The sequence below is a fragment of the Lissotriton vulgaris genome, chromosome 1_1 (genome assembly GCF_964263255.1).
Source record: "Lissotriton vulgaris chromosome 1_1, aLisVul1.2, whole genome shotgun sequence".
Classification (NCBI taxonomy): domain Eukaryota; kingdom Metazoa; phylum Chordata; class Amphibia; order Caudata; family Salamandridae; genus Lissotriton; species Lissotriton vulgaris.
The window spans coordinates 936042233-936066324 of record NC_141685.1 but is presented as its reverse complement, the minus strand read 5'-3'; the positions used below and the strand labels follow the sequence as shown (position 1 = coordinate 936066324).

The following is a 24092-nucleotide window of genomic DNA, read 5'->3' as shown; positions in this document are numbered from 1 at the left end:
GTTTTCAGGGGGCCTCAATGGCTGAAATCTGCAAGGCAGCCTCCTGGTGTACTCCACACCTTTATGTCCCATTATCATTTGGTGGTGGGTGGGACGGCGTCTGCTGGTTTTGGGGCGCTGTTGCATTCTGTCCAGGTGGTGTGACTTTCTGCTGGTGCTTATAGTCTGTTTCTGCTCTATGGTGAAGCCGTTTCTTGCTTTGGTATCTACTCCTGCTGTGATAGGGATGTCTGACAACCACCAAGTCAAGTATTTTATTTATGATTTTGGAACTCTGACGAGGTCCACATAAAAACATAACCGAGAGAAATATACATTTTCATACAATCACAATAAAAGATACAAAAGAAGAGAACATTTTATGAGCCTCTAAAATATATCTAAAAAGCTTTTAGAAAAGTTAAAAATTTTATGACAAAACATTTCATTGGGTGGATTATAAATGGAGTCTATGAATGCAGTGGCAGACAATATATTTAATTGTAGTCAAATTGGTCTCAATGAGTTACGCCAATGTAAAAGTAGAGCCGGGCAAACAAAAAGCACATGGGTTATATCCTGGATTGAGTTATTACAAATATTACACATAGCTGAGGAACCGTGCCATCTGGGCAATAAATTATTCAAGGGGAGAAGATCCTGCCTTAGTAAAATAACAAAAGTGGCGTCAGCGCTGTGTCTCGCTAGAGATCTATTGTTAGCGACCTGTGCTTCCCAGGAGACAGTCCCGGCCGCGCGCATCGCCTTGGAGCTGATTTGAAACTGGAACGCGCGCTGTGGCCAGGCGCTGTCTCCTGGGAAGCTCAAGCACCACACACGCATGCGCATACACACACACAAGCGCCCATGCACGCACATACATACATACAGAGACACCCCCCTCTGACACATACACACACACGCGCCCACACACACACACAAGTGCACTGAGGCACCCCTCCCCGTCACCATGCACACACAGACACCACCACTGCCATGCACACACAGACACCACCACTGCCATGCACACACAGACACCACCACTGCCATGCACACACAGACACCACCACTGCCATGCACACACAGACACCACCACTGCCATGCACACACAGACACCACCACTGCCATGCACACACAGACACCACCACTGCCATGCACACACAGACACCCCCACTGCCATGCACACACAGACACCCCCACTGCCATGCACACACAGACACCCCCACTGCCATGCACACACAGACACCCCCACTGCCATGCACACACAGACACCCCCACTGCCATGCACACACAGACACCACCACTGCCATGCACACACAGACACCACCACTGCCATGCACACACAGACACCACCACTGCCATGCACACACAGACACCACCACTGCCATGCACACACAGACACCACCACTGCCATGCACACACAGACACTGCCATGCACACACAGACACCCCCACTGCCATGCACACACAGACACCCCCACTGCCATGCACACACAGACACCCCCACTGCCATGCACACACAGACACCCCCACTGCCATGCACACACAGACACCCCCACTGCCATGCACACACAGACACCCCCACTGCCATGCACACACAGACACCCCCACTGCCATGCACACACAGACACCCCCACTGCCATGCACACACAGACACCCCCACTGCCATGCACACACAGACACCCCCACTGCCATGCACACACAGACACCCCCACTGCCATGCACACACAGACACCCCCACTGCCATGCACACACAGACACCCCCACTGCCATGCACACACAGACACCCCCACTGCCATGCACACACAGACACCCCCACTGCCATGCACACACAGACACCCCCACTGCCATGCACACAGAGACACCACCACTGCCATGCACACACAGACACCACCACATCACTCTGGGGGCACCACCACATCACTCTGGGGGCACCACCACATCACTCTGGGGGCACCACCACATCACTCTGGGGGCACGACCCACTTCACCTTTCCACCAACTCAATTACAATAACTTTTATTTAAGTATTAAAAAAACGAAAAGCCATTGTTATTTGTAATATCAATACATCTAAGTCATGTAAATACAACTCCTATTGCATTACAAATGCTATAGGTGTCACATTTGCAAATGTTATAGCTATTGGCATTGTCATAAACAATGCCAATAACTCAAACTTTAATGCTGCAAGACCTATTGCATTGCAAATGCTGGTTCTTATTAGGCAGTAATCAATGGCCAGAGAAACACCTTTCTTTAAGATGCGGGCTTCCCTGTCCATCTTATAGCTTAATTTCCAGGAAGCCTGTTTCAGAGAGGACTTCAGCTGATATGCGGATAGTGTAAAAAGAACTGATTCATCTAATTGTAAAAGATCAACTGCAATTCTAAAATTCTTTACAATTAGAGAATGCTCTTTTAGAGTTCCTAGTATTTTTTTGAATAAGATGTCTTAGAGTACCAGGTTCTCCCTTTGCAAGGCTAAAACCCATTGCACTATCCCTGCGAGGCCCTGAACCCAACTACTACGAAGGCCAAATTCTAACCTAAAAGCAGCCACAGTACAGGCAGTGTTAACTGTGGTTAAATACCGCAAGATTTTACCTTCCGTGGTATTTAAAAAATCCCATTTTCCTAGGTCAAGTAATTCAATACCATACAATAAGGAAGCTGGGATTTTAGCACGGAAAACATCTAGCAGAAACGCAAAGTGTCTTCTGCCTGTAGGTCTATAAAGAGAAATTAAACTTTTGCCTTGTGCCATTGCTTTCCGGTTATTATTTGCTATATGAGCCTTTTCACTTAAATTGCCAACTATTGTTTTTCCGAGGAAGGCATCCGATTTTACCACTTCCAACTTTTGTCCTCCTACAGACCAAGCAAAACTCCCATATTTAAACTTTTTCCTTCCCGTGATGCACATTACTTTACTTTTTGACACATTTATCTTCAGATGATGGGTCTCTGCGTATTTATGTAGTGCTTGTAGATGATTATTTAATCCTCTTGGTGTTAAGTCTAGAATTAATATATCGTCTGCATATATTAGACAATCGGTTTACCCCCCCAATGCAGGGGCGATACCCTCACTTAGAGACAGGACGTGGGGGAGATCAGAGATATATATATATATATATATATATATATATATATATATATATATATATATATATATATATATTAGTAAAGGGGCCAATAAACAACCTTGTTTTAAACCATTAGCTGAGGGAATAGCTTGAGAAAGACCCCTTTCCCCTCCCATCAAGACTACACCAGGTATCAGAGTGGAGAGCCCGTACTAGCTCCAAAAGCGTGGTCGGCATACCAAGATCCGATAATTTCTTCCACAGTAGAGGACGATCTACTTTATCAATTGCTGTGGAGAAGTCTATGAAGGCTGAATAGACTCTCCCTCCTCGGACCTTGATGTATTTTTCAGTTATGACTTGCAATGCTGTTATCCATAGTTCCATGCCTTTGCCTGAACCCAGTCTGCTCGAGGGGTAAAATTTCACCCTTAACCACCCAATCATTGATTAGCTTCAGAAGGCATTTTGCAAAAGCTTTACCTATAGCATCCAAAAGGGCAATTTGTCGATAGTTTTGTGGAGCATCACGGTCTCCCTTCTTGAAAAGGGGGACTAATATGCTCCCCTTCCAAGAGGGGAGAACGGTTTTGCGTGAAAAACAAACTAAACACCGGAAAAAGAATTTTGCTCCACATTTCACTATTTAGTTTTAGGACCGAAATGGGAAGCTCATCCGGACCCATTGCCCCAGAGGAACGCAAACCCTTAATGGCCAGTTCAATGTCCTTTTCGGATGGCGGTCCGTATGGAGAGCTGTCCTTATTTGTTCCACTACATCCAACCACCTGTCCGTTACTCGCATACAGGTTCTCAATATAACCAATCCAGGTTTGCTCTTCAATGGGTACAGGAAGTGGTCTAGATCTTACTCCACATCCCTCCCCAATGAGCTACCAACATGTTCTTACTTGACCCTTGAATGCGGCTTCCCGCAACTTAATCCAATAAGTATCTTCCCTCTCTTTTTTCAATGTCTGACCAGGAGGTAATGACCGGTTACTTACCGGTAATATGCTTTACTCTGAGTCGTAGACCTCCCCGTCACAGTCCTAGTTCTCATCCCACCCTCCCTGTTCAGCTTTTTGTGCTACAGGTTGTGCTGACGTGCGTCAGGGGTTATGAGCCACAGGATGTGGGAGTTGCCTGGAGGGTAGGGATGGGCTAAGGGAGTTTTGCTTGGAAGTTCTGGGGGAGGAGCTATTGCTCTTGCAGTAATTACTGACACTGGGAGGTCTATGACGGAGTAATGAAAATTACTGGTAAGTAACCGGTCATTCTGACTTGGACTCATTTAAACAATATAGTTGTGCTGTATGGGAAGTAAGACATTAGACGTCTCTTACCACCTCAGTACCGTGTTTATTAAGTCTATCCTGGTCAGCGCACGAGCTGGTCTGTGAGGCATGCTGTATTGTAGTATGGACTTGAATCCCCACCCCCTCCCCATATTTGTCATTGGCTTGTGTCATTGTGCTTCGTAAATGCTGGCTTCCGATTCGTTTATAGACTTGTTAGTCCCTTCTTACTACTGCCCTGGCTTAATTTGTAACCTTCCATGAGGACTAGCCCTTTTACTTTGGTTGTTACACAATATGTCTTATTTAGTCTGCATGCATGATTTTCTTTAATGCCCTGTCTCCTACTGCAGACACCACATGCTTTCCTGCAAGATTAAGCGTGCCATGACGTGCTTTCACGAGGTGCTTTTACACAAAAAAAGCATTTGTTTGTCAACTTGAAAAACAAATGCTTTTCAGGTCTCGACCTGCCAATGTTTGCGCATTGCAGCTCGAGACATATAGAGGTGCATCAGGAAAGCTTACCAAGAGGGCTTTGGCATGCGGATTACGCACAGTGCATGTGCTCTGTGCACGCGCTTGCCATTTGCTCCCCGACGCTCGGCATCAGACTTCAAAGTAATCCCTTCTGCTCCCCCGCCACGTCACAAACAACCATTTGTCTGTGCCTCCCGTCACACTTCAATGCTGCCGCTCCCCGCCCCCACATCAGACTTCAAAGCAATGCGCTCCCGCCCCCCCCTACAACAATGCCAAGAGCTACTCTACATCCGACCACTGCTCAGCGTTCTGTTTACTTACTGAATGGGCTTAATGAAATGCTTGTGGCTGCTGCTTCATTTGCTGTACAGACCTCGGTGCCCCTTTATTTCCGTGGTTTGATGCTCTTACACATATCACCTTGCTTCATGTCTATTAGGTCACTTACACTTTATGCTAACAAGCACCCCCATCCCCCCGCCACGCAATCCTCCTCAGCTCTTCACTTCCCTTTCGCGCCCCCTCTCCATTATGCAGCCCGTCGGGACCCTCGTCCCTCCATTATATGTTGCTGCTGGTAATATAAGCAGCTGTCTTAAAACTTTTAGCAGTGCCATACAAATATAATTAAAACGGAGCATTACCCCACGGAGTAGCGTATTAAATATAGCCCTTATTATGATCTCGCCAACCCATGCACTCCCGTTGTTGCGCTCTTAGGCTCTTGCCTGCTTTCTCTGCTCCTAGCGCCTACTTGCGGGATACAGATCTCGGTGCCCCTTTATTTCCGTGGTTTGTTGCTCTTACACGTATATCACCTTGCTTCATGTCTCTTAGGTCACTTACACTTTATGCTTTTTATACCTTATACAATATTTTAGGACTCGGTGCTTCCTTCTCTCCATCCTCCTCCCCCCGCCTGCTTCTATTTATTATCCCCTTTTACCCGTCGCTCCTTCTGTGCCCCTAACGTCTGTATATACGCCCCGTACACCCCCCCCTCCTACCCCCCTGTGACCGCAGCCGATCTATTGCTTACAGACTTGCCCATGGTACTCTAGCCTGGGCACAGTGAACTGTGGAGAATGCAAAGTCTGACTCGCATGTTCAGCATCCCCCCCCTCCCTAAAAAGGCACAAGTTTCAAAGTTTAAAGAGCTCCATTGATTACCGGGATGCCACCAACATCATATTTCGGGCTATGGCTCCTCCCACTCTCATTAAGCAACCCCCCCCCCGTGTGAGTGTTTTTAGTACAACACACACAGCGTGATTACAGTTCTGTGCAGGTGCTAATTACAGCACACCGTAGGTATACACAGGCGCTGCCCAGCGTGGCTATTAACAAACGCTCTATAGGTTTCAAACCTCTACCCAAAAAACAATGCATTGATATACACAGCATTTTATTAAAAGCATCTTTGTATATAAAACGTATGCTGGCTGTGTGGATTTAGTTTCTTCATTCTAATATAGTGGTGGAAAGTGATTTAGTTTGAGTGTGCTTTGTAAAACCTTGTCAGTTTTTTTATTTTTTATTTTTTCATGTACACTTCAAAAGCGAACACATTCTACAATTATAATGGCAAAATTGTACCGTAACATACAAAGAAAAAAAAGTTTGGTAAAAGAACCCCATACAGCCCTTTAACTTTAAATTTTGCGGCAGCGGACCTTTCTTTGGAGACAGCTTGTCTAAAGAAAGGGGTGTGGCCTCTATTAACTTGAAAGCACAGCATGGGGCGCTTGTAAACAACAAGTATTTGCAATGCAATAGGTCTCGCGTTTTAGAAACTACCCATTGGTATAGTAAATGACAGTGCCTTTTATTATTGCAGGTTTCTTAAACACAAATAAAATGCAATGTCATTTACAATGCCAATTGCTCAAAATCTCGCAATTGCGAGATCTATTGCATTGCAAATACTTGTTTCTTGTCTATTGCTGCTTAAAAATGCTTTGTTCACAGCTCTGCCTGCTGTGGAAATATCTGTAATAAAATATCTAACTGCAACCTTGGCAACTGATGGTCGCACGTCTCTATAGCAGTGGTACATCATACTACATTTCATTATTTTGTTGTTTGCATTCAAATGAGTGCATTTTTGGATTCACAATATGACCAAAAGTGGTAATTTTTTCAATAAGATCTCAGTCCTGTATGTGATCTTTTCATGGCTTAAGCATCCGTTTTTGACTCTGATCCATCTAAACCGCACACAAGGAGGAGCTGGTCAGCTCGATTCTAGTGTCAGTGAGTGTCACTAACACTAGGCGTCATGTTTCTACACAGTTTACGCATTGGCGCCTTGTGTCTGTGTACATCTCACTCACCATGCATTTATGAGCATTTCACTCACCATGCTTCTCATGCCTGTCTAATGCCCCTGTTCATCTCGCACACTGTTTTTAGAATCGCTCACAATACAATTTGTTTCCGAATAACTCGCACTAATATTCTCGTGTTTGTGAGAATCTTACACATTGTACTTTTTAGAAGCATCACAGACAGTTATTAACAAGCTTTTGCAATGCAATAGGTCTCGCATTTGCAAGACTTTGAGCTAGATAGCATTGTAAGTGACAATGCCTTTTATTTTTGTGTTTTTGAAAACCTGCAAGGACGTCTTGAAGTACAAATTGTACTTAAGTAAAAGGCATTGTCATTTACGATGCCAGTAAGTCAAAGTTTAGAAAATGCGAGACCTGTTGTATTGTAAATGCTTGTTTATTTTTTCAAACACTCCAACCTTATTTCACATACTCGTTACTACCCACAGTTTAACGTCTTGGTCGGTAGGTATGTGACTGATTTTAATTGTTTTACATACACACTCCATTTAAGAGCTTTAGAAATTTTAAACCTCAGAGTGACCCAGAACAGAGGAAAAATATTGTTTACCCGTGGCGGCGGCAGGAAAGGCAACACTCTGACAGTTATATAAATCTTTTTATTGTTTAAAGCAAAAAAAATAAACAGACATATCTGGTGCCATACATACATCCAATGATGACAGCAGGAGAATCATGGCAACCAGGTACTAGAAGTTAAGGATCAACGTCAGGATATATCTGCAATATTACGAGTAAAGGAAAGACTGAGAACATGAAAAAGGAGAAAACCATATGGGCGATGACAGAAAACAATAAACCCATCCCCCCACCCTGCACCCCTGCAAACGGCTATCGCCTAACCCCCAGTCGCAGTGTGCCTGTCGCCCCAACTAACTAGGTACTAAAATAAGAAATCTACCAAAGTAGAGAGAGAAGTGGAGGAGGGCATAGTCGTACAAGCTCCCGGTCGCCCCCCCCCACCAGAACCAAGGACCCCAAGTTGAAGTCAAGATATCAATCGGACAACAATATGTGTCTTAACAAGGGAGTCTTCAAACACCGGCCAGCCGTACTATAGCATTAGTTTAGAAAATCCCGTGCCCATCGATACTTGAGTCAAACCCAGTCTTTCGATCTCATCCTTGCCCCTTCCGATCCGATATGAGTTCCCACCTGATAAACCACCTCTTCCACAAGACAGTCCGAGTGCGAAGAAACTATAATAGAACTCCGTGCAAAACAAAGTAGTAGAATGAAAGTGCCGTGAACCTAGTCAGGTCCAGAGACTCCATTCCCCGTTATGAACTTTCAGCGTTGATTTGTCCGCTATCTTAGGGGCTCCGATACATGGGGGAAGTAACGCAGTGTCATTCCGATAACAGTTCTCATCAGAAGTTTCTGGAGTGGGAACATCAATTAGTCCTTCCATGGTCGGCAACGATCGTAGGTTTAACAATCCATTGGTGGCATTGAACATGTGTTCGTCTTCCAAAACACTGGTCAAAGGCTCTGATACCTCACACAATGGGGGGTATACTTCCTTCATCAGATTGGCCTTATTAGGTGTCTCTGTTGTCGCTGTTTCTTGTAGTGGAGTAGGGTCTGGTCCAATTCGTAGCATCTCAACCAGGCGCTCCATCGTCGCCTGAATGCAGTCTTCAACGTACACCTGAAGTGACTCAATGGCCGCCAACACCGTTCGCAGCGACGGGCCACTCGCGGTCTCTTCAGCCACTCTTCGATCGGTGTCGATCATGATCGCTTCCCCCCGCGGCTCGATTTCTCAGAGGGGGTACGGGCGGATAGGAAATGGTCGACTGCAGAGGGAGACTTATGTATTGTGTCAATGGTATCCTGGGGCTGCCACCGCTGGCAGAGAACCAAACCCAGCGAACACCAGCGGGCCGGTTACTGTGTCACCGGGCAGGGGCCCCGTCCACAACTGATAGCGTTGGGCTGTCACCCCTCCTCCGACCTTCACCATAGCAGCCCGCCACCATGCACATCAATTCGAAAATCTGATTTTTTTTTTTTTTGTCCACACCGGTAGACCGGACCCAATCACACCACCACAGCCGATTTCTTGAACTGAAACCCGGATGGGCCAGTACTTGAGACCCCGGCTTCCGGGCAGATCTAGGCCGCAAACTTCCACTCGACATATCTTCATCAGCCGAGCAAGTAGAGATCTCGGGATAGCACCATTAATCTCACGGCAGGTTCATACACACTGCGGCGGGCGCAAAGACAGGATAATTGGCAGGATATTCCGGCGGGAGGCCGAGGTCTGCTGAGCCGGGAGCTGACGCGGCCATCTTGGTTGCTAGCGTGGCTCTTCCTCCTTATGCACTGATTTTAAATGATAAGTTATCAATTGTTAAATCAGCGCATACAGGGACTGGATGGATTAGATTGTTAGTGTATCATGACAACATGTAATAATTATTGGCTTCACTTGCTTCCAGCAGTTGCTGCGGTTTTGATTTTGAACGCAAATGCATACTGTTTGCTACAAAGTCAGTATGCATTTGCGTTCAAAATGAAAATGGAAGCAAGTGACTTTGCTGCAAATCAGGCGCCAGAGAGCGCGGTGTCAGTCTTTTTTGTTGTTGTTTTTTTTGCAGTTTTATTATAGCGCAAACTCGACCGAAGTATTGGAGCGCTTGCCGCTTAGTTTACAATGAGTTATGTAAACTAAGCAGCAAGTGCCCAATACTAACATGAGCACACTCCCAGATAAGTCAGAGAAAATTACAGTACTGCTGTGAATGGGATATTAATTGCGCAAGAGCAAAAACAATCGAAACCAGAGGTGTGGCCGGGGTGCAAGGGGAATGCACCCCCATTCCCACAAACCACTATAACTGGTACAGAGTGGGCCCCTCCCAGCCATGGCGCCACTGCACCGTTTCCTTTGTCACACCTTAGATCTACGTATAGTAAGTGTCTCGGAGCTCAAGGCTAGACTCGAGTGGCAGACCGTGTGTGTGCAGAAGGCATTGTCAGAACGGGAGAGGGCAGAGAGTCAACATATGGAAGGGAATGAGTTACAGATGCTAGCACGCAGAGGTATTAATAGAGAACTGTAAGGAAAGTGGGGAGGGGGTGGGAGGGAGATTGGTGGGTCTGGGGGAGCTCCATGCGATCGAAAGCCGGACTTGGGGGTGGCTGGGGCAGGACAAGCCGGATACACTATAAGCCCAGGGGAAGGGCAGCTCTCTCGGCTTGGGGTGCTTTGGGCATGCACAGGGGCCATCTATCTGCCCCTTTGCCTGACATGAGGCTGCACCGCCCCAGCCCTACCGGCCAGCGTGCCGCTCATGGTCCTCACGCTGCGACGGCGCATCATTAGGGCACACCGACCTCTGCTTTATTCGACATCAGACTGCATTTCCCAGAAGGCCTTTCGGGCCGCACACTGGAGCTCGTGTTCTGATATCCTGTGCTACGGGTAACACCACCCTGTGAAGGCCGGAGCTTCCTGTCTGCCACGTGTTCTTTGCATGGCCCTCTTGCATGTAAAGCGCTCGCCGTCCTATGTAGAGGGGCCCTGAAGCGCTATATATAAAGAATCTTAATACAGAATACATAAACAGTCATTCATGTTTGACCCCGCAGACAGCTGGCACTACTCTTGCAGGTTTTTATTTTGTTTTTCAAACTCTTCTTTGCTCTGATCGCTTCGTGCTCTGTGCTGCATGTTTGTGGTCCTTTCTAGGGCCCGGAACCCTGCCCGTGGCCCTCCAGTCCTAAGCACAAACAGATGTCTGCCTACTCTGAGTAAATTTTTTTGCTTTTTGTTATGATGGGCCATGCGATGCTGGAAAACATGGTTTTCCATGAATATCGGGAAACAAGCCCATGAGTGGTGCGCACGCCACAGCGAGACATCTGTCTTGCATTATTGGGCACGATAACGCAAAACGGATGTCGGCCAGGTGAGGGGGGGCTTTTCTCTCCTGCCACATAGTCAGGAGAAAGATGATTTAATCAACATTCAGGTGATAAAAATTCTTTTTACACTTGTCATTTTTTTGAGCAGTAGCGGTAATGGTCCTGATGAAGCAGCAGGATACCTTTTAGCTCCACTTAGTCTGCAGAAACATGTTGACCTAACACACTTTATAGTAGTTATTTGTTTTCACTACTATCATCGCACTCCTTTTTAGGTCTCGCCTACGACTAACTCGCTGAAAGCGCGTTCTCGCAAGCGAGAACTATAGCTGTCTCAGCTCAAAAAGCAGTCTTTCGACAAGACCTGGCCGCGTGCAGCGTTTCCCCCATAGGATAACGTTGTGCGTGCGGCCAGGTCTTGTCTCCACGGCATGCCACTGCAGGCCGGATAGCGTCGCGCGCCTCTCTGGAATGCAGGGGGAGTCTGCAGAGAGGCGCGCTGCGCTGATAAACAGGCAAGAGGCGCGTGCCGGAATCAGACTCTTACTTGGGGGTGACTGCTGTGTATCTGTGTGCCTTGTGAGACAGGCATTGTGAGACTTCGACCTTCATTGAGGTTGGCAATGTAAATAACAATGCCATTTATTTATAAGTAAAAAAAAAGAAATGTCATGAGCAATGCCAATAGCTCTAACTTTTCCAAAGGCGAAACCATTGCATTGTAAATGCTTGTTTTAACTTTAAGCATGACTTTTTGCTCTTGAATGGCTTCATGCCTCTCTCCAAACCCTCCCTCCCTCTCGCTCCCTCTCTCTCTCTGTGCCCACTGCTCTCCATCCCTGTCTATTGCATCTATTCCTGTCAATTTTCACCCTCTGCCTCCCACGAGCATAGCCTTCCCTTCCTCCTCTTCTCTGCTGGGTCACTCCATCACTCTATCTGACCTGCTTGAGTGCATCCCTCATGTCTCTCCTTTGATCTGTCTCGGCCCTTTTTGTGGCTGTTGTGGCCCACCTCCCCGTGTGTCCCTCCCACCCCTGCTTGCCAGTCTTTCTCTCACTCTAGTTTTGCATGGCTCCCTAACTGCCTGTTCCTCTTCTCCTGCCGTCACCCTCTTCCTGTCTCCCCCTCCTCCGTCCCTATTTTCAAAGTAACACGTAGTAATGACCAGGGAAACAGTCACTTGTCACTTCAGAGCCCCCACATCCTAAAAATCTCAACACACACTGGAAGGGAGCAGGCTCTGGGGTCATCGGTCTAAAGCACTTTTCTAGTAAAAACATTATTCCACACAAACTGTCATCCAGAGACCCAGTACCCTGATACACTCCTGCAGCACTCTCACCACAGTGAGACTCGTGTGAAACCAATGACGTGTCAGAGGGAGAATGACACCAAAGGATGAAAGGCAGAGGGTGCCCAGCAGATATGTGAACCTATAATCTGCAGAGAAACACGCATACACGCATACAAACACACGCACACATACACACGCATACACACGCACACACGCGCACACCAGCACGCGCACACCAGCACGCGCGCACACCAGCACGCGCGCACACCGGCACGCGCACACACCGGCACGCGCACACACCGGCACGCGCACACACCGGCACGCGCACACACCGGCACGCGCACACACCGGCACGCGCACACACCGGCACGCACACACACCGGCACGCGCACACACCGGCACGCGCACACACCGGCACGTGCACACACCGGCACGTGCACACACCGGCACGCGCACACACCGGCACGCGCACACACCGGCACGCGCACACACCGGCACGCGCACACATATATGCACATAGTCACTGAAAAAAGGACCAATTAACACTAGGTATCAATTACATTAAACAATGTTCCATGTGTAGCGCTTAACACAAAAACGAATGAATAGCCCCTGACAACTATCCAACACTGCCAGCTCTTTCCTGTATACCAGACCATATTGTATAATGCTATTAAAACAGACTTTGGGTCGATCCTGAGCAGCGCATGTGCTGCTCTTCGAAGCACGCTGTATTCAGGTATGGACTTGTTAAGATAAGCTTGCAGTTTTGTCTTATCGCTGAAGGTTGGTAGGTTGGGGAAGAAGTGTCTGGGGCGTCCTTTAAACAAGCCTTTGCAATGCAATAGGTCTCACTTTTGCGAGAGTTTAAGCTATTAGCATTGTAAATGACAATGCCTTTTATTTGGTTTAAAAGCAAAAACATAAATAAAAGGCATTGCCATTTACAATGCCAATAGCTCTAACTTTAATAATGCGAGACCTATTGCATTGCAAATGCTTGTTATTGATTTGGGAGTGAGGAGGTTCTTTACCCCTTCACTATCCAATTTTATCTATTGATACTCTCAGTTCCGCACTGCTTTAGACACCATGAAATTCACTGGGCCTCACAGGTCAGATTAGGCGTATACATCTGTCTGTCTGCTGTGGGTATACCATATTACCTTCAGGAGTGAAGGATCCCAGATGACGAATAGGGTGGTTTTGGTCGACAACTGATGGGAATTTTTTCACAAAGAAGGAATACCCTATGCATGTTGCCACTAGCACACGTTATTAGTTATTAGTCTGTCTCCTTTTGCAGATACGTAGTTAGTCCTCTTACATGTGACCCATTGCTCCTTTGTGTTGGTAAAACTGTTATATACTACATACAGAAGGAGGATGCAAAACGTTCAGTCTACTGCTAGAGTTCAATGTAAGATCTGAGGTTGGACCATAACCCATTACGTCAATCTACTGGTAGAACACCCGCATGGGTTCTGCACCAAGCTTGCAAATCACAGCAGGAGTCCTCCACAGACCCACTAATGGAAGTGACATCCTCAAGTGCTGCAGAAATATTTAGAATGATGTAGTATGTCCCCAATCAACCTGTTCGCAATACACTTGAATGAATGAATGATTCAATCAGGGATTTTTTGAAGCAAACTACTCACCTGTGTGGGTTCCAAGGTGCTTGGGGCGGGGGGTAAATCTAGAGTCCAAATGTGTCAGCTCAAATTACTCTCTCACAGTCCCTGTGCAAAGCACTATGGATGAACTGGTCCTGGATATTTGCCTGTTATTCCCTTTTCCTTAAACATTCCTCATGTCATCTAAGAAATGTAGTCACAGATGACGCTTGTCTAATGGCTCTTTGCTACAACATGGGCAATGCAGCCATGTTTTTCTCTACTGCTTGACTTTTCTTTCCATTGTCATCCGAAAACACCAATTCTCTTGGCAGAAGGCTAGAATACTCTGTGGCAATTTGGGCTCCTCAGACAGTCAGTCACCCAGGTTTCTTCTCTGTTGATCAACTTCGTGCCCACCTCTGATTGTCCTTTGTAAACAGATGCATACTTTGTTTCTACAGGTGCAGTTTGCTTGACCACTTTTATTTTCCTTGGTTTAAGATTTCAGTAGTGCCCCAGGCAACCTCTACTTGCAAGTCTTACCCTGTCATCACCTTTTACTTTCTCTCTTGTGGTTTTTCAGGATCCAGTAGTGATAAGTTCATTTTGATTTTTCTGAGATTCATCATCTGGCACTTCGAGGTTATTTCTTTACAACCGTTTAAGGGATCAGACTCTGCCTTGCCCCCATTTGAGAGGATGTTGAACACAGGAGTTGGCATGTTTTGTCCTATTAGGGCGCTAAATGTTAAATCCGCCGAAATTGTCTTTTCAGTGATGATCTAGCCTGTAGTAGCTTTGGAGTGCTTAATGTATATGAAAATCTGAAAATACTGATCTGTTTTGTTTTTCTTTCCTCATTGATTCCCCAACCCGCCCCCCCCCCCCCCCCAAATAATGTTATTACTTTGCTATCAATTCTGAAGAATTATCATTTGACTAATTTGTTAGTCTTTTTGTATTTGCTGGCAGCATATGATGAGTTCATTGTGTATGATAAACCCCTGAAAATAAACATCTAGTTCAGCCTACAATGGTATGGTGAAGCTCATTAGCTTATGCAGTCTAGTGACATTGTGGTGTTTGGCCTTTGATTATTGTAATGACTTGTATTTATTATTCACAGCTAAGAAGAAGGGGAAGAAGGCAAAGACCCTGACCCTCACTGACTTCTTGGCAGCTGATACCACTGGTGGCGGTGGTGGTGGTGGAGGTGGCGGTGGCAGCAGCATTGGTGGTGGTGGAGGGGGCAGCGGGGGCTATGACCGTGGAAGCAGTGGCTATGACCGTGGCAGCAGTGGCTATGACCGTAGCAGCAGTGGCTATGACCGTAGCAGCAGTGGCTATGACCGTAGCAGCAGTGGCTATGACCGTAGCAGCAGTGGCTATGATCGTGGTGGAAGCAGCTTTGATCGTGGCAGCAGTGGCTATGACCGTGGAGGCAGCAGCTATGATCGTGGGGGTGGCAGCAGCTACTCTTCCAAGCCGGTCAGTTGGGCTGATGAGACAGATGATTTGGAAGGAGATGGTGAGTTTCTCTTAAGCTTTGACATTTCTTGTAGTCTTGGGTTATGTACTAGTTTGAAGCATTACACATATCTAGGACTCCCTGAATGACAATTCTATCACATCTGAAGTGTTTCTTGCCTGATTTGTTGCGGTGGATCTGTGCCTATTATTTTTCAGCCTTTGTGTTACAGCAAATAGTTAAACAGAATGTTCAACGGTAACTTGATGATCTATACAGGAATCTTATTTTGGGGATTTATACTTTGAATCCATGTGCTCATGCTCTTGTTTCCTCACCATGGCCTTTCACTAAGGTGTCGCACCTAGGCTGATCTTTAGGAGCTTTGTTGTTCCAACTTAGCAGTAAGCCTAACTTGCTTTTATGATCATCCATGCAAAGACCAGTTCAGGGCACGCTACTACTACCTGCAATCAGTGATGAATGGAGAAATTGACTTTTTTAGGAAGTCAAGTTTGACCATTGTAGTGTGCTTAGTTTAGCAATTTGTTTTCTATTTATTTTAACACTGGTACATGTCTGCTTTAGTTTCTACCACTTGGCATAGTAACGATGATGATGCTTATCGGACACCTGCAATTGATCGCTCTATCCTGCCGACGGCGCCTCGTGCTGCTCGCGAACCTGATGTGGACAGAAGCAGACTCCCTAAATCACCGCCCTTCACAGCTTTTCTTGGAAACCTCCCCTATGATGTGTGCGAAGAGTCTATATTAAAATTTTTCCATGGGCTGAATGTGAGTATAGGAGATGGTGGCTTTCGTTTTGTCCTGTGAATGTGGGGAGGGAGCGGGTGTACTGTTTTTTTCCTACATACAGAGTAGATGAAGAAAGTGCTGTTTTTGGTTTATTTATTCACAATTTTTGTAACCGACTTGGGAAGCTTCACTTTTGATCATGTTGTTTCAGTGTTTGAAAACACCTTTTCTTCTATATCTGGAGCCCCTTGTATAACTTTCCAGGAAAAAAGTTAATTAATCTTGTAAAATACCAAGTAAAGGATCAACTGTGTAAATATTAGAAGGGGTGTGACTATAATATCTAGGCTGGAACAGTGTATATTATGAGGTTGTAGTAAGAAGTTCTAGGAGCCTTGCTGCAGGGACAGGTGTGGTGAACATCCAATAGTGTAGAGAACCCACTTGTACAGGACTTAGTTTTCATCTGTTTTCTAACATTTGAACCCTAGTTAAAAAATAAATACAGCATTTTTTTAAATCATTGAATCATACCTAAAAATGTTAATTGCAATGTGTGAAATCTATTGGTGTAATGCCCACTTGATGTGCGCCATCTTGTATTGCCTCCCAACACCCCATGTAGTGTCCTGCACTCTTGCAAGATTCGTGCTGTACAAATACCAATCCATACCTTCATTGGGTTCCGAAACCTGCATGAAATAAAAAAGCCTAAGCTTGTGGTTTATGTGCTTGTCATCACAAATCCCACTTTCTAGCGGATACCAGCAACTTTGTGTCTTGATTAGTAATTGAGTAGCTGATTAAGAGTTTAAGTTGTTTTTCTTGGAGACCAGCTTTAGGTAGCAGAAACTAACGTTGCTAATCTAAATCCTTCTCACACCAGTAAAATAAATGAAAACATGAACGAGTAAGGCAGTTAACTTTCTCTCTTCTGCTGAGCCCTCCAAACTTAAGTTTTAGAGTGGCATGGTCAACTGAAAAGGTTCATTGTTACTACTAGCCAGCGCTCTCCTCCTGTGCCTTGTGTGAGGTGCCCTTTGGCTTCTAACTGGTGTGGAGCACCTTTATGGGCTCTTGAATCCATTGTGAAAATGTCAGTGCTCAATCTTGAGTGTATGCATTAGAATTCCCATCCTGCTCAGTGAATCTAGGAAGCTGTTCGTTCATATGTACCGCTTGTTACCCTTGTTTGACCTTGTGGTCTATAGCACTCCGATAAGGACATGACTGCTACGATTCACAAGTAATTCGTATAGGTGTTTCCTGCATTTCCGAATGCTGTTGGTATAAGAGCGCATGCAAATTCTTGGGGTGATGGTCTCTTTACTAACACTTACTGAGCAGTCAGAGCTCATCTGCTTGACCTAAATCAGCTGCTTCGTAAAAGAAATAAAAAATGCCTAGAATGTAGAAGACATGACATTTGATGCACCACGCAAGAGTTGACTGCAGGCTGACACTGGGTTTATAAGTGTTGGATAACATTTCAATATATTCTTACCTGCCTTTACTAAAACTAGCAATTTGAGACCCCTCTTTTTCCCTCCATTTTCATATGCAGATCAGTGCAGTACGCTTGCCGCGGGAACCTAGCAACCCTGAGCGATTGAAGGGATTTGGCTATGCGGAGTTTGACGATTTAGACTCCCTTCTCCGTGCCCTCAGCCTCAACGAAGAGGTAAGTTGAAAAATTTGAACCTTCAATAAATTCATACCCTCGACCACAGACTGGGAATTAATTCTTATGGTGACAGACATCAAGTGGAGACTGATGTCTCAGGACAAGCTTGCTCTGAGTGTATAATAAGTGCAAGTTTTTCTTCGAAGAAAGTATTTCAAGTCACAAGGTAGTGTGACTCCTCTTGCTGTTAATGTGCATGGTCGTCTACTCCATTTTTGGAGTTTTATTCCGCCGCCTGGTTTTGACATGTACTCTTTGCCCTGGTTGAACACCATTGTGCTATAGCTTTCTTTGCCTATACCTACTTCTCACCAGTATAGTTTTTTATTGCGGTCCTGTTTTACTCCCTCTAGTTCGATTCAACAGCTTTAACGTGGTTGGGGTGACTTGCATCGACCACAGCCCCTTGTGGGCCTCTGGGCGCATATTTCATTATGCGTTCCATCCGCATCATGTCAACTCAGTGATGAAATGGACGCCTTTTTGATTGGGCTCGATGGCACGCAAAGTTTACTTGCACCGGCCTTAATCAAGTGTGCACATCAGTACTTCTCCCCCGAGCACAACAAGATCAGCTGAGTAACCTGCAGCTCCTTCAGGTTCAAGAACGCTCTTCGTGACCATCTGGCTCGACGTCTCGAAGTATGGACGACACCAAACCTCTTCAGACCCGAGGACTTCCAGCATGATGTACAGGCACAAGCGGCAGATAAAGGGACCTTCTCCCACAATGATAGCTTCAGCTCCGACATTGAGCTGCTAGACCTGCCTCCAGCACAACCAGTTGTGAGTAATGTGCCCTCTCCAACTCCATTTCGACCCCGGCAAACTACCATGACTCGGTTGACAGACCATCCCAGAGACCTAAAACCATTGCCTGGCCACCACTACCTTCGTGCCAGGGTCGGCACCTAATGTCTGTTTCTGATGCGCCTTTCCCCAGTGATAAAATCTACGAAGTCGATCACTTCTGCCTTGGAACCAAGTCATTCTTCAGAGCAGAAACCTTTGGTATAATAACACTGCCTGATGTCTGCACCGAAACCAGCTGCTTCGGAGCCTAAATCTTTTGAAGCCAAAAAGATTGGCATTGGGGCCCAAGAACCCCCACCAGCAAATACAGACCCCGATCTATTTCCTGCAAACCCTCTCCCTCTGAAAATACTACCATCTAGCAGGATTTAATCGGTAGAGCTACCACCTTCCATAAGGTGCCATCACATACAGAGCCCATATAGAATGTTTTTTTTAATTGAAACTCTCCTCTACACAACGCTCTTGCCCTTAAACAAAGGCATGCTCTGCCACAACACTGCATTACTACTGACCTGGTAAGATCTAGGATCTTAATTCCAAGGGTTGATAAAAAAACAAAGCATTACCTTATGACCATATATATCTAGCTCTCCTCCCTATCTTTCTCCCTCTCCTCTTTGATTGTAGCAACAACATGTAAAATAATCAATTCACAGACATCTGGAGAGGCGCATCACCCAGATAAATGGAGTAACAAGCATTTACAATGCAAGAGGTCTCAGTGACCTTTATTTGAGCTATTGGCATTGTAAATGTCATTTTTTCCCCCTTCGTAAAGCGTTAAACAAATGGTGTAATGCAAAATGGCAATAGTTCACTTTGTTGTAATTGCGAAATCTATTGCATTTGTACTAGTGTGATTTTTGTATTGTAAATGGTACTGGCTTTTATTTATTTATTTCTTTTTATTTCGGTGTTCAAACTGCTTTATTGTATAGTACCTTCAATACACTGCTTCATGTGCCTACAACCCGGAGGCTGGCAGCGTTGTGTGCAATCAGTAGGAAAGTTATAGTCGGATGAACACAGCCTTGGAACCGACATCCCGGAGGCCCGGTGGTGTAAAACAATGTTGTTAGAGGAGCGCCTGCCAGCTCGTGCGATGAAATAGGAAATGTAGTGTAGGATGCAGTGCAGTAGAACAGGGTTTTCGTTTTAGCAGTCCCCAACATCAAAGAAAACCCCTCTGTGTCAGGTAAAGAAATAAAAATGGTCAGTGAGTTACACCAGGCTCGAATCTGTTACAGCACCAGTAATGCATCTATAATTTTACATTTCTTGCGGTTATCGCCACAGGGAAAAACGGATTAGTCTGTCTTCTGGGCCAACCTGTGGGACATGGGGAGGCTCGCATATGTGACGCCTAAAATCATTCCAGCTTGACCAGATTTCTCCCCATTTGCGGGGGCATTCTCTTGCCGTATATACCGTCTTTTCTTGCAGCATGCACCAATCCATGTCGCTTTGCCAGTCCCTCGGTGTCGGTGGATTGGGGGCTCCCCACAGTCTTGCAACATTCCTCTTTGCCACCATCTGCCCAAGAGTCACCCAGATTTTCCCTTTGGAAGACAGGTCTGTGGGCTCCCAAATGTTCAGGAGACCTCTTAGCCTCAAGACGGATTTCTACGTCCCAAACCTCCCGCATACATTGCACCACCCGTCTCCAGTATCTTTGCACTTTTGGACACTCCCAAAGAATGTGGAAGAAGGTGCCTATCCCTCCACATCCCCTTCTACAAAGCCCTTCTCCTCCTCTCCCCATCGCTTCGAGCCTGGTACATGAGATATAAACTCTGTGAAGGATTTTCAGCTGGATTAACCTTAATCGGGCCGAGATCGCTACCTCCCTCGGTGAGGCGAGAGCATACGACCATTCTTCCTCGTCTATCTCTAGCCCGTCAGCGACCCATTTTTCTTTCAAGGGAAGGAGAGTGTCAGGGGGATTGTTGATTAATTTTTTGTATGCGAGGGAGATGGCGTGTTCTGGGATGTGCCCGTCTGTCCTCCAGTGGGGAGGCCTGAGGTATGGTAGTATCTGGTGGAATGTTCGCCAGTAGGGAATGTCGCACTTGTAGGTACCGGAAGTGTTCGGTGTGTGCTAGGTCGTATGTTTCTTGCAGGTGTGCCAACGTGTGGACTCCTTTTGGCCCCCAGAGGTCTCTGATTTGTGAGATCCCTATCAGGTCCCAGCTACGGAACCCCTTGGTGCTCCCCAGGGTGCCAAGTTTTTCGGAGGCCCACAGAGGTGTTGACATAGTGAGGACATCTGACCACCCCAGTTTCTTCTGAGCAATGTGCCATATGTGTACTGATTGTTGGGTCGGTCCGGTGAGTTGGTGTCTACCCGGCTTAAGGTAGAGTGCGACCTCATAGTTCCCCCCAGGAAGTAGCCATCTATCTATTCCGTACCCGGGGTCATCCCCGTCACTGTATGTCCCTTGGTTAATTGCCGATAGGTGGGCTGCCCAGTAATATTTGCGGATGTCTGGGAGGGCGATCCCACCGTCGTACCACCCCAATGTGAGTTTGTGTAACGCGATTCTAGGCGCCCCTGCCCACAGGAGGTCCCGTTGCGCCGCTTCTACTGCTGCAAAGTATGAGTTGGGTACTAAATCAGGGTAGTTCTGCAACGCATAGAGAAACCTCGGCAGCACCACCATCTTAAAAAGGGCCGCTCGGCCCAGCAATGACAGTGGAAGTTTCTGCCAGGATTTAGCATCCCTTAGGAGCCGTCTGAGCGGTGGGAGTAGAATGCGTTCGTACAGCAGAGTCTTGTCTGTGGATATGAAGACTCCTAGATATTGAAAGCCGTCTGTTGCCACTGTTAAAGGGCAGGTGGCTGGGAGCCTCGGGGGGTCTCCGTGCAGCACGTAAAGGTGGGATTTGCTCCAATTTATCCGAAATACGGAGTTCCGTCCGAAGCTCGTGAGGATGTCGAGCGCCACCAAGATAGATCTACGTGGTCTGGATAGGTACAGAAGGATATCGTCGGCGTAGAGGGAGATCTTGTCCTCCCATCCTTCCGTCCAGGCTATACTCTTAAGGTAAACATCCTGCCTCATACAGGCCGCGAGCGGCTCAAGGGAGAGCGCGAACAGGAGGGGAGAGAGACGGCAGCCCTGTCTAGTCCCTCTCTCAAGGGTGAGGACTTCGGACGCCTTGCCATTTACCACCACCTGGGCCAATGGTTCGGTATAAAGGAGGCGCACCCATGATATTAAATTCCGTCCAAAGCCCAGTTTGCGCAGTACTGTGATCATGCAGGGCCACTATAAGGTGTCAAATGCCATGGTGGCATCAAGGGAAACCACCACCGCGTCCTCTTGCAGCCTATGTCGCTGCCCGAGTACCCCATTAAGGCGACTAATATTGAGTGCAGTGTTGCGGCATGAACCCTGATTGGTCCGGATGGACAGGACCGGTTGAAGTCTATTTGCGAGTGTTTTGTCCAGAATTTTTGGCTCCGCGTTAAGCAGCGAGATCGGCCTGTATGAGGCACATGACTCTCTGGGTTTTCCCTCTTTAGGTATCGCCACTATCGTTGCTAGGTGCTGATCTCGTGTCAAGATTCCCATCTCCCTACTTTCTTCAAACATGGGCTTTAGGTGTTTGCTGAGGGCGTCTGGCTGTAATTTGTAGAGTTCTATTGGGAGACCGTTAGGTCCTAGGGCCTTGCCTGGGCGGAGATCGACAATTGCACGTTGCAGCTCGGAAAATTCGAGCGGGCTCTCAAGGGCTTCTCTGTCTTCCTCTGACAGGCAGGGCATTCAGATGTCCGCCAGGAGGGCTACCGAGTCCTCCTCTGGACGGTCAGATTCCCGGCTGTATACCTGCTTGTAGTGTCGTGCAAATTCCGCCACTATCTCCCGGGGTTCAGTTACCACGGTCCCCAAGGCTGTTAAGAGTTCTGGAACTACTCTATTAGCCTGTTGCTGTTTGTCGAGCCATGCTATTAGTTTCCCAGCCTTGTCGCCTTGGTCATATATCCTTCCCATCTTATGTCTGGCTACCGTTTGAGCTTCCTGCGTGACAAGTTCCCTATATTCAGTCGTTTTGAGCCTCAGCCTATGATGTGCGTCAGTTGTCTTAGTGTCACTCGCCTCCCTCTCCAGCACTGCCAGGTCTGCTTCCACTGTGGTAACCTGTCTTTCTCTATCTTTCCGCCTACCTGCTATGGTCGACAGCGCCTCCCCCTGATCAGTTTTAAAGGCTCCCATAGGGTGACAGGGGAGTCCACCGACCCTACATTACTGTTAAAGTAGTGAGTGATTGATTTAGTGAGTGCCTTCCTAGTCTCCTCGTTCTTCAGGTGCCAAGCGCTGATTGGTGCGATACAGCCCTCTCGTCGAGTCCCAAACGTTAAGTGTGTGAAGACTGGCGAGTGGTCAGATATGCCACGTGTTAGGTGTGTTGCTTCGTGTACCGTCATGTCGTGTTGTAGTAGAGTAAGGATGTAGTCGAGACGAGAGAATGTGCGATGTGGGCCGGAGAAGAAGGTGAATTGGTTACCTGCCGGGTGCAGCAGCCGCCAGACGTCAGTGAGCCCGAAGGCTTCCAGGAAGTTTGCCAGCCATTTCTGCCCTTGTGGTATGTCTCTGGGGGGACGCCTGTCTAGGGTGCCTGACGCTACAGCATTGTAGTCACCTCCCATTTCCAAGTGACCGTCAGGGAGGGAGAGTAGCATTGTGCCCAGGTCTGCGTATGCTTGGGTTTGGAGGCCCGGTGGGATGTATACTGAGAGCAGGTTCAGGCGATGACCTTCCCATTTGCCGGACACCACTGGCAGGGTATGCTCAGACGTGAGTCCCTTGCTCACTTTGTCACTGGTTTCAAGCAAGCCGGGCTGAAGACGGCTGAATGCCAGAGACCTGTCCTTGGAAGCTTGTTTCCGGTCCAGGGAAGGCATGGCTTGGCAGTTCGGGCTGGACTGTTCCCATGAGGCACAGGGTCAGACTGATTTGCATATAGCCATGTCTGAACTGGGGTGGCAGAGTGGGCTAAAGAACGATGATGGATTAAACCCAGATCTTTTGACTGGGTGTGAGTGTTTGATTGGTTCAGATGCTCCGTCCATTACCACCCCCTTTTGTACCGGATACCACTGCAAAGCAGCCCTGTGGGTCTGACTCTGTGTGATCTATGTGGATAGGCAGTGATCGACGCAGCAGGATCCCCACCCCCCTGGAGCCTGAAGTGAAGCCTGAGTGAACTGCAAGGGTGTACCCCCACCTGTTGAGGGCCTGACATGTGTTCCCCAGGAGGTGCGTTTCTTGTAACAGTACTGCGTCCGGCTGATACCTTTTTAATGAACTGTAGGACTATGGCGCGTTTGAGCCTGTCTCCTAGCCCGTTGACGTTCCAGCTCAGGACTTTGA

General features: G+C 47.1%; 1 protein-coding gene across 2 annotated transcripts in view; it reads left to right on the top strand.

Moving 5' to 3' along the window:
* Positions 1–24092, top strand: part of EIF4B (eukaryotic translation initiation factor 4B) — a 487202-nt gene that overhangs the window by 98342 nt on the left and 364768 nt on the right. For both annotated transcript variants that reach the window (XM_086959135.1, XM_086959134.1), the window contains exons 2-4: positions 15118–15519; positions 16048–16256; positions 17782–17898. In XM_086959135.1, coding sequence (XP_086815261.1) covers positions 15118–15519; positions 16048–16256; positions 17782–17898 — 728 coding nt within the window. The remainder of the gene's footprint in view (positions 1–15117; positions 15520–16047; positions 16257–17781; positions 17899–24092) is intronic.